Raw genomic sequence first — 11674 nt, forward strand, 5'->3', positions numbered from 1 at the left:
CATGGTGGCCACACTCTTCAGATTAACCTTTATCCTCCCAGATGAAACCTGTTGTCTTTACCTGGAGCGCTCTGTATACAACACAATATGGACACCATATGGAAACAATACTAACTTTTTCTTCCGCTCACTCTGAGATAATGCTCCAGGTTTACACCTAAAGGCCCCTGCGAGGCAATTAAATGTCTGTGGTAAAACAAGTTGCATTTAGCGCACTTGAGGGTACACACACGCAAAATAAAGTAATTGATTTGAGACCATCCGGGCAATGCTCCGTGCCACACCATAATCACTCCTGTATTGTCACATACAACTAAACTAAGTCTTGGTTATTTTAATGAGCACTCTAAAGGTTAACTTTACTTTCCCACTGCAACTACAGCACAACCCTGCAATCAGGGAGAGGGACAGAGAGATAGCGAGAGGGGGAGAGAGGGAGAGGAGAGGAGAGGATCTGGTTTCTCAGCCGCTCTGTACCCTAATCCTGGATTTGGAAACGGGATGAGGAGAACGACAAACACAAGTAATAACAGCGCTGACATGGGATTGGTAGGTGGAGGGGGTGAGTAGCTCGATAGGAAATAGGGGGCCTCGAGAGAGAGGGGTGGTTAGTTGTAGGTGGGTGGGATATAAATACCTGCAGTAGACAGGGGCGGCAAAATGCTGAGGGCATGACAGACACTAGCTTACCTGCATCTGTAATAGAGAAAAAGAGACAGGGACATGCATTGCAGAGGCCTTAATGAGAGAAAGCTCGATAGTTGAGAAACACCTTTGAGAAGACAGATCAGTGATAGTAACTTGAACCGGAACCTCATCGCTATTCATCTTTGAGTTCTGGCTGAAGTGCTGACATCTATGTCTCTTAGAGAGAAAAAGGTAACCGTTCACAGTTTTCTACCTGCAAATTCCCAAGTGACTGAAGGGAGAACTGTGCTTGGCTGAATTAGGGAGAAAAAGAACAAGCAAGGAAGACGACACAAGAAGTGAACGACGACAAGACACGGCTAGAAAAAGACAAGGCAGAACAAGAGAAGGCCAAAGAAGACGAGACAAAGACAAAAGGCAAGACGAGGTAAGACAGGCCATAACAAGACACAAGAAAGGAAGGGAAGGGAAGAGATTTCAAGAGGACGAGAAAAAAAAAGACACAGGACAAGGAAAGCAACGATGGGAGGCAAGACCAATTAAAGCAAGAGAGGGCAAAGCAAAGAAAGGAAACCAGTTAAGGGATCACGTCAAACTTCAGTGTACCACTGGGACCATTCGAGAGAGGCCAGAGAAGAATGGCATGCCAGGCATTCAGCGCAGACTCCTTCACCCCACTTTCAGGCGATTCACCCTTGCCAATCCTCATGCACCACGCCTCTCCCGGTGACTGCCTGCCAGCCAGCTCCCATGCTCACAGCATGGTTTCTGCAGGTAAACTGGGTCTTCTGTGCTGTAATGTTAAATATATATTTTTTCTTTCTATATTTCTCCTCTTGTGTGCTTTACCTTTGCTTAATTTGTCAAAAATAAGGCTTTTACTGCAAAGTACTGTAAGTGGGAGTTCATAAGGCCTAAATGATATGGACCATGACCTACATAGTTTTGTCGTGATGTTAAATCCCAGCTGCAGGAAGTCAGGCCTCTAACAACTACTTCAATCTTCCACTTCAGCCTCGTGAGGAAGAGGGGGGTTGGCATTGTGCTGTTTTCGTGCTATGACAAAGTGGTAGTGCTCGTGTTCATAGTGACTACACTATTGACTATATAGGAAGTCCCATGGGTGCTGCAGGTGAGTGATATTTCGTGTAGGGCTAGTTTCTCCTTCCTTCACACACACACATACACACACACACACACACACACAGAGAGTTGTGTTTGTAGGGAATGGGGACGATGAATTGGATTGAAAAATACATTTATTCAAAGCCAACTCAAATTATGTAAATGTATCTAATCAGCTGGTTTGGCCCAGCTGTCTCTCCTTAGTGGATAATTGCTTTGAGGATATGTTATCAGTATGGCAAGCTCCCCAAGGCCTTTTTCACGATGGAGCGTTGCGGAGAAAACTTCCTGGGGGTTTAAGTGCCTGCTGATTGTTATAGCATAGAATAGACTGGATTAGATAAAGCAGAACATGAGTCATACAATACATTAATATAGCAACAGGTTAAACATATCATATAGATTTCTCTGCTGAGACAGTACTGTGTACTTGTGGAATTTTGCTGGCCTATGTTTGTTTTCTGTCTTCCCAATGAGTATATGAACGAAATGTGAAGTGGTCACCTAAATAATGGAAACACAGGTACAATTTGTAACAATTAAAGAAGTAGAATTGGCAGTTAGCAGTAGAGTCAACAGTGGTAGGGCTGGGCGATATGGCAAAAAATGTGATCACGATATAGCTTCCCATTTTGATCGTGATTTATCGTTTAGCCTGAAGAAACCAGAGGTTTCATTACACTTTAGAATAGTTTATTAACATATAAAATAACAAAAACATGCCATTACAGTATTCAGCACAATGTTTTTGTTGATGACACATAACACATTCACATTATGAGATGCCCCACTGGGCAACAGAGCAGTAGCGCCCTCTACTGGAAAAAGAAAACTAAGCGTAGCCCTCTTTACAGTCGTTTCACAATTAAAGGAGCTCTAAGCGATGTCACGTGTTTTTTTAGGCTACAACATTTTTTGTCACATACAGCAAACATCTCCTCACTATCTGCTAGCTGCCTGTCCCCTGAACACACTGTTAAAAAAAACAGTATCTGTAGACAGCCCTGGCTCCACAAACGGCAACAAAAACAAACTGCGCCAACCTGCACCACCAAACATAACAAACAGTGTTCCAGCCAATAACCGACAAGAAGGAGTTGGGGGTGGGGGTTGGGGGGGTTAGTGCGCGGAAGGGAGGGGAGGGGACGGGGTGAGGAGGAGGGAGGGGCGAGCTAGCCTCCGTTTTATTTGACAATACTTTGAACGTCAACAAGAAGTGACATCACCCAACACCGCTTAGAGCACCTTTAAGTTTGCCTTTTTTGTGTCTGCAAAATAAACAAGCGAAAACTGAATAGTCAGTTTTGGCTAAATTTCTTTTGATTTTATAAATAACCTAAAACTACTTAAACTTAAACTTTAGCAACATATTAAATGTAAATACAACTCCTGCCAAAAAAGCATCTTGAATGTTTGTAGAGGTAGCACAAAACCAAACAAAGGTGTAGTGTATGTGTGTAATCAAGTGTCTTTCGATATGCAATAAGAAATAGCACTGGTTATATTTTTGCTCTTTTTTGAATACTCTCGGTGTGGTCATTGAAGGGTACCTGTTAAGTGTCCTGCTTGGCACCAACCACCAACATATTTTTGCAGACCGGCTTAATCTCATCGTCACTTCGGAAATCCGAACAATTTCCATACAACTGACGTTGTGTAACCCTTTTTATTAACAATGTCTTCAGGGAGGAAAACACTATTTAACGGGGGAACACACTTTGACACAACACCGGCAACTCAGACAAATGCTCATAATTGGAAGTGGCCGTGTCCGGCATCCAAGTACAAATGGCAGACCAGACTCTGTCAGTTCGGGTAAATATGTCCAAAGCTTATCATCGTTACCAACGGGAATTTTATCGCAATCCAGTTTCAAGATTGTTTTATCGCCCAGGCCTAAACAGTGGCACAGTCTTTTTATTTTAAGACCTCATAAGCCTTGGTTAGATCATCAAACATAACACAGAGAACACAGCTACAGTCTCTACATATGTGTTGGTGGTGCTGTACCAACTTAGAGTGCATCCCAGCACATTAGTGCTTAAAGTGAATATCAAGCTGCATAAAAAGGATGAATACATGAATAATTATGTAATTATCCGAGGACATGGCCAGAGCAATATTCAGCTATATTTAAATACACTTAGCAGAGAAGAACATCCCCAAAAGCAAAGGTTTTAAAGAGGAGTCTTGGTTTTAGAAGCATCTTGTTTGGCTTGCTATTACTCTTCATATGTTCCTTTCAAACCACTTTTTTAGGAAGGTTCTGTAAGATATCTGTCACGTTTGACTGGATTTACAGAGCAGTTTAAAACTGTACCAGCATCCAAATCGACGGTAGCTGTTATTTCTCTCCAGTGTAAATGTGTTCAACTCAGACTGTACTCACATCTCTCTCTCTGTTCCACCTGCACTAGCAGACAGAACAGAGTAACGTGGTGATATTGGCCTTTGGTAAAAACTCAAATATTCAGTCATTTAGTCATTACCATCTTTCTCTCTCTTTCTGCGTGATGTGATGGAACTTTCTTCATGAGCAAACTAAGCTAGTCAAAGTGATTTACATTGTATTTTTGAAGTAAAATATTATCTTTTAATGGGCTTTCATTGGAAGGTTTTTGTGCGTATTATAACCTACATTTAATGTTCAGAGACACTTTAACCACCTTAAAGAACACACTTCAAATACGATGTAAATATGTTATTGCATCTTATGCCAACACATAGCAGCTGTTTCAATTTCAAAATGTAATATAATCGCATTCAAAACCCCATATTGGTCAAACTAGTTTTAGCTAGTCTGAACTGTATTTAAAGCTGACCTGTACTCAGATCAGATCCGAGTAAACACACTAATCTTTTGTTCTCCTGTCAGATTGTAACCACATTTTTCTCCATCAGTATCATCTGGACTGTCCCTGGGTCAGCCCACCAAGCGCTCCCACATGCATCTGTCCACATCCTCCTTCGGCAACGCCCCCCCCGGCCTACATTACCCAGTCACCCCCTGTCACTACAGCAACCAGCAGGCCACCTACGGCATGATGGCAGGTGAGTGGTGGTGGTGGTGATGGTTTTGTGACAACTATTGCAAGGCTGTAATGAATAGTCAATTGAAAGACAATCAATCATTGAAAATTCTGATAGTCAAATAATCTTTATTAATTTATTTATCAAGCAAATGGTGCTAATGATGAGGGTGGATGGATGATGTCTTTATTGATAAGACCTATGCTGACAACGATTATCATTTGAATGAGAATGATGATTATTGTGCAGTAAAAAAATAAAGGATTCTCTCTCTCTCTCTCTCTCTCTCTCTCTCTCTCTCTCTCTCTCTCTCTCTCTCTCTCTCTCTGTAGCTCAGGAGATGCTCTCTGCCAGTATTTCTCAGACTCGTATTCTGCAGACATGTGGTGTCCCTCACCCCAACATGGTAGGCAGTGCAAACCCATTGCAAGGTAATGATCACACACACACACACACACACACACACACACACACACACACACACAACACAAAAAACACGCGCATGCACAGACACACACACACACACACACAAACACACACAAAATCATTCCCACTCCTGCCCTGCAATTAAATACAGTAAATTGAGCAGACACTTAGTCAATCCCCTTAAATTTGCTACCAGTTAAAATCATATTCAGACTTGGTTACTTCACCTAATGATCGTTTAACATAACTGTCAAAGACGACTTGCCACTTTCTCCCGATTGTGCAGAGAGAGCAGAAACATAAATGTAGAAGTGGATATGTGAAAACTGATAGGGGGAAATGGTTTTCATGCCACAATATTCTTGTATCAAATTCAAGTCAGTCATCAGCCTTTTTATACCTGCCAAAAAATATTTTTGACAGTTAACATTTAGCACCAAATGGATTGAACGAGGAATGTGTTTTTTGTAATTAATAACAGTTGCTTAATTAAAAAAAAAAGGAGCTCCTCCTACTTATATTGATATTATAGCCTTTCTAAGTTTGCAACATTTCATATTAAAGGTAACATGCCAGAACAATTATTGATACTGCCAACCTAACTAGGTTGTATTGAATGGTTAAGTCCCTGAAAACATATGTTCTCAATCTGCTTCTTACTACGAGCGATTGTCGTGACGGTCCTAAATTTCACTTGTAACATTTTCTGGCAAAGTTAAAACAGTTTGTATATTTGGAAGAGAGATTTCTATGTTTCTGTTTTTGTCTTGGCTCTTCTGGGGATGTCACATAGCTCTAAGCACCAATCAGGAATGGAAATGTGATGTGATGCTCATGTTGCCAGGCTGCTGTCAATCAAATCTGATCAAATAACATCAAACAAGGACAAAGGATGCATGCACTATAACTTGGATTGTTGCTTATTTGTTTTAAAGAATTTTCAGGGGCTTTAACTCAGACGTTCACATTTTGCACCAAATCCTAATTTCTCAGGACAAATATAATTACTGTAATGCACCAGTTTGGATTTTGCTGTTCGAAAGACATAAATATGCAAGTAAAATTACGATAACAGCATTGTCCCTTCTTCTCTGAAATCACTTTAAAGTAGTAATTATTACTGTACACATACTAGAAAGACACACATACCCTCCCAACGTCTAGAGTAGATAAAATCAAATGAATGTAATGGTTAAAAAAATCGATAGTACAATTGTGTTTGATATAACCAAGTTGGTGATATTATAGACCAAAAAGAATATGAGGTAAAATGTAACCCTGCTGGCACAGAATAATTAACATTTCCAGAGGAAATTAGATTGCTGCTTGTCTTTAAACAGACAAGATTGATTTTAACCACTGGAGTATAGACCCGGTGACATCGATCGGTTCCTGTAAAGGGTCTAATAAAATGGTATGGACCGCAGTGGTCAACAACAGCACTCAGCAGAGGGATATTTGAGAGGAAAGGGCAGAAACAGAGTTAATAGCATTACACAAAACTCTGTAATTATGTGAACTGGATGAGACAAGGTCACAGAAGAAATCGGCCCTTTAATTTGTCATTTTTAAAGCTGCACTAATCCATTTCTTCATAATGGTTAAAATGACTAAGTGTAATGTGAAAGGTTTCACTTTATGAAACCACATGGAGTTATCAACTCTGGAGTTCCTTTCAGCTATATGGAGCTTTTTAGCCTCCTTTATCTCATCCACCTTGTTTTCAGCAGGCAACTGTTAAACCCACTGTACGCTTCCTGTCCAGCACAAAATAGCATACACATTTCACAGCCAAAGAGCCAGTTAGAAGACCAAAACAGAGCTAAAATTAAAGTTTAATATGGACTTACATTCACCAAAACACAACCCCAAACAAATTCTCCCTATCTGCTGGGCAACTGTTTGCTAAGACTTCTTTATAGGCTGATAGAAAAAGGTCAATGCTGTGTTTTCAGCTTGTTCGGTGGGCGAAAACGTGTATTAATGACAACAGTATGGCGTTAGTGTGCTTGCCAGTTGGTTTGCTTTCTATCTTTGCTCAACATGAAGCTGCTGATGCTGCCACACTCTTAGGATGGTGCACATGTATAGCTGCTGGAGGGTTCAGGGCAAAGGGTTATGAGGGGCTTTTACAAGCCCACTGAGCCCACATGTGTTTTTATGGGGCTTGCTGTCCAGTCTGACATCTGACAGTAAAGCTCTATGGAAAAGGCTTTGAGAACTATATAGGCAACTGTCTCTAGATATTACCTCCGAGAGATTATAAAAGAGTCCAACCTCTCCCTGACACCTTGGGTATAAGAGAAAATCACTGATGCATACAGTTTTAGTGCAAAATCTGCCACGTTGCTCTCCAGCTGGTGTATAAATCCAAACAATTTTGGAATCCACTTTTGGAAACGCAACCATTTTGTAAATGGGGTTTGAGGGCGGTTAGTGCAGTTAGTATTTCCTGCCAGTGTATTCCTCCAGGGAGACTCCAAAATGGCTCAAACACTGCTGTTGGTAGGCAATATTTAGCAATCCGAGTTTCAGATGAAGCTTTTGTGGCAACGTTGTTATCTCAACAAAATACAAAATGTTAGAAACCGTATAGCACTATAGAAACTCAACAATAGGTTAGCTACAATACAACAACACAAACTACAGCCTTCATGAAGTTAAAAACTGAACATTATAGTTCAGGTAGGATTTGTTGCAGGGGTGTTGTGTTAGACTATTAGTTTCAGCCAGGTGTACATGATAAACTGGCAGCATATGGTCACCACACCGCAACCTCCTGTCTTGTATCTCCCGTATCACTGGATCTGTAAAATCAGTTGTACGACATATGGTTGTAGGACAGGGTTAGCGCTGCAGTACAATCTCCCTGACACAAGAGGGGAGTGTTGCATTGCTCATTGAAGGCACAGTTTCAGCAACTTGGGATAGTTCAGAGTGGACTGAAGTCAACGTTAGGCTGCCGTCAGACTTTAATCACAATTGCCTGTAATTGTATTACCTATTGTCTGTTCCTACAGTAGTAAAATGAATCAATGCAGTTGACGCACTGAGAAGCATCATATTCCAAATTACAATTAGTCATCCACCCATCTGTTACTCTGGCAGTAATCTGCCATTAATACTAACAACAGTAGGAGAACTAGATATTGGCAGCCACAAACTCCACTGCAGCTAACCACTAAATATTAACAACCACTTGTAGAAATAATGGAGCCTAATCTTGAATGTTAATATTAGGGTTATAGTGCCGTGTTATAAGTATGACAAACCTGTTTGGAAAGGTCGTGCAATGTTTGTTTTTGTTTTTTTCTACTGAATAGAGACCTTTTAAAACAAATAAGTGAACTCAGAGTTGTGTGGCACTTAACACTAAAGCCAGAGATAATACCTGCAAAAAAAATGTGAATGGGTAAATGTTAATGTTACATTACAGGTAAAAAGCAGAGTAGAATATCTAGAATACATTATGTTAAGGGACAGGGAAAATAATTCAAATAATTTGATTATTTTCCCTGTCCAATTGAATTGAATTGAATTGAATTGAATTGAATTGAATTGAATTGAATTGAATTGAATTGAATTGAATTGATTATTAAATGAAGTCTTTATCAGTGAATGGAGCTGCCTCGGTGCAGTGTGCTACGTGGTCTACATTAGCTTTTTGTAAGTGGTTTTCTCATTTACAAAATGATGGGGCAAAAGATCTCAATAGGTTAGTTTCAGGACAGGGTGGACATTTTATTTATTATTTATTATTATAAAAAAATATATATATCATATTTTGGCTATTATTGTAAAAATTCTGAGTGTACAAAAACTATTAGCTTTTTTGTGCTGTGGAAATAAATGCTGTCAGGATACAGGTGGGAATAGGAGCCATGCTGCTTTCGGCATCCCTCTGACAGACTGAGGGTCTACCTTGATCCCTCTCTCTCTCTCTAGGGTCTCTTACTCCTTGCTTGTACAAGTTTCCAGACCATGGTCTAAGTAGTGGTTCGTGTGCACTAAGCCATAGTTTCTCCACACTGCCCCCGGCCCTCCTCTCCACTGATGAGGCCCCCGGGGGCCCGAGTATTGGAGAGATGAAAACTGATGGCCAGGGGAAGAGCATGCGGGACCCGGAAGATGTCCCTGCCATGGACTCCCCGCAGATACGAGAGTTGGAGATGTTTGCCAATGACTTCAAAATACGGAGGATCAAACTTGGTGAGTATTATCACTAACATGATGTTGATGAAAATGACCCCACTATCCACTAACTGCACCAATTAGAGACATTACCACAAATGTTTATGTTGTGTGTTTGTGCTCGCCTTGCTGCTTCTCTGCTCGTGGTTATTCCATGAAGTATTTCTGTTTGATTGTGACCTCTAGGCTACACACAGACTAATGTAGGCGAGGCTCTTGCTGCAGTGCACGGCTCAGAGTTCAGCCAGACCACAATCTGCCGCTTTGAAAATCTACAGCTGAGCTTTAAGAACGCCTGCAAACTCAAGGCCATTCTGGCTAAATGGCTTGACGAAGCTGAGCTGGCTGGTGGTGAGTCACACACACACACACACACACACACACACATACATCCACTCTACTCCATCGACCCCAAATTAGAGCATTTGTTCGTGTAATCTTTACCGCTAAAATGTGTATCAAAGTTGTAAGTGCTCTTTTGAGTCAGTGTGATAGGATCTACTGGTAAGAAAATGATATGCATCGTATTATAGACATGACACCTTGCATGATTATGAAGATCTAACACTGGCTTGTACATTGTCTAGGACAGTGGTTCCCAACCTTCTTGCCTTATGACCCCTTTAAAAAAATAACCAATATCTACTTGTGCCCCCCTCATCACATGGTGCATACACCTGTGAGCTGTGAGCAGAGTTATTTTCTCGTCTCTGTAACAACAGTAACAGCATATTCTTCTTCCTTCCTGCAGCCTTGTACAGTGATAAAATAGGAATGAATGAGCGGAAGAGGAAAAGGAGAACAACTATCAGGTATTAACTATGAGGAGCAAAGATGCAATGCGTACCATACAATGACGTTTTAGTGTCATAGAGTTCATCTTCTCCTGTCTTTCCCTTATTCCCCACTGCAGCTTGGGAGCTAAGGAGGCTCTGGAGCACAGCTTTGTGGAAAAGATTAAGCCATCCTCCCAGGAAATAGCCCGGATAGCTAAAGGCCTCCATTTGGAGAAGGAGGTGGTCAGAGTTTGGTTCTGCAACAGACGCCAAAGAGAGAAACGGGTCAAAACCAGCCTCAACCTCAGCTCCTGTTTGACCAAACTCAGCCCACACTGCATCGTACAGATGAGTAAAACACAACGACCAATGACATAGTTACATATTCAGCTAGTGTCGCTCACCTCGATTCTGATGGAGCCTCCTTCGTGACCACAGCCAGTGAAAATGGGTTATTTCTAAATCAAATGTCTGTCAGAAATCACTCCACCATTAAGTGGCAGAATTTAATCGACAGGGAACACCCAATAATAAAAACTGCCCTCACACTGCATTAAGCAGCTGCTGACGCACTTGAAACTATTGCATTGCTTTAACAATGAGATGATAACTTATATCCTGTGAAGGTCAGCCTGACCAAAAAAACAACTGAGAACACTCCAACTCTAAGAAAACATGCGTTATTGTCAGCTTGTAACTTGACCTTCTTGCAATGTGCTGCGGTTTTCTTAATGCCATTTTTATGTTGTTGTTTTTTCTTATTTACATGAACAGAAATGTCTTTACAGTATTTTAATTTACAAGTCCCAGAAAACTCCACGATAAAAAAGTATATGAATGCCAAATAGCAGCTCAGTAAGCCAGTTTATTTTTATTTATTTTTTAAGTTGACACTGTGAAGATAAACGGCTTTCATTAACCACTTATGATCTGCTGGTTTGACGCTGCAGCGACCATGACCTGACATTTAGCTCTTCACTGTGCCTTGCCTTGTGCAAACCAAATTAAATGTAATCTATCAGCACCAGCGTGCAGGTGAGCACTCGTTTAGATCAGCCCTGTGCCTTTCTAAAAACAGATGTTGGCTCAACTTTCGTCCCTTTTTTTTAAGAGAGAAGGGAAACTTTATTGTCGATTAAATGTTTTACATTTGTCTGCATTTAACTGCAGGACGTTTTGTGTTGTAGTTGTTTGTGTATTTGTGATTAGAGCTGATGCTCTCTCATTAATTAACTGTCTTGTGAATTGTTTTTGATTTATTTAAATTAATATAGCCATGCTCAAAAAAAGTAATATATTTAAAGTTTCACAACATCCTATTTATTTATATATTATTATTATCATTATTATTATTATGTTTATCTACTTTGCTCAGTGCAACCTTTGATTCATGGTTTGAATTCAGGGATATGTGAAACTTCCTGACATTTTTGTCAGAAAATGGATCTGAGGTCTGCTGTTTCCCTGTTGTAAGAACG

General features: G+C 40.6%; 1 protein-coding gene across 1 annotated transcript; it reads left to right on the forward strand.

The window, feature by feature from the left end:
• The first annotated feature begins 679 nt into the window (after positions 1 to 679).
• Positions 680 to 11500, forward strand: pou1f1 (POU class 1 homeobox 1). Its single transcript, XM_039818492.1, has 7 exons — positions 680 to 1422; positions 4675 to 4824; positions 5136 to 5234; positions 9175 to 9438; positions 9607 to 9771; positions 10172 to 10232; positions 10334 to 11500. The coding sequence occupies exons 1-7, from the start codon at positions 1287 to 1289 to the stop codon at positions 10572 to 10574; spliced, it is 1116 nt and encodes a 371-aa protein (XP_039674426.1). The 5' UTR covers positions 680 to 1286; the 3' UTR covers positions 10575 to 11500.
• The last annotated feature ends 174 nt before the right edge of the window (positions 11501 to 11674 follow it).

The sequence above is a fragment of the Perca fluviatilis genome, chromosome 12 (assembly GCF_010015445.1).
Source record: "Perca fluviatilis chromosome 12, GENO_Pfluv_1.0, whole genome shotgun sequence".
In the NCBI taxonomy this organism is placed as follows: domain Eukaryota; kingdom Metazoa; phylum Chordata; class Actinopteri; order Perciformes; family Percidae; genus Perca; species Perca fluviatilis.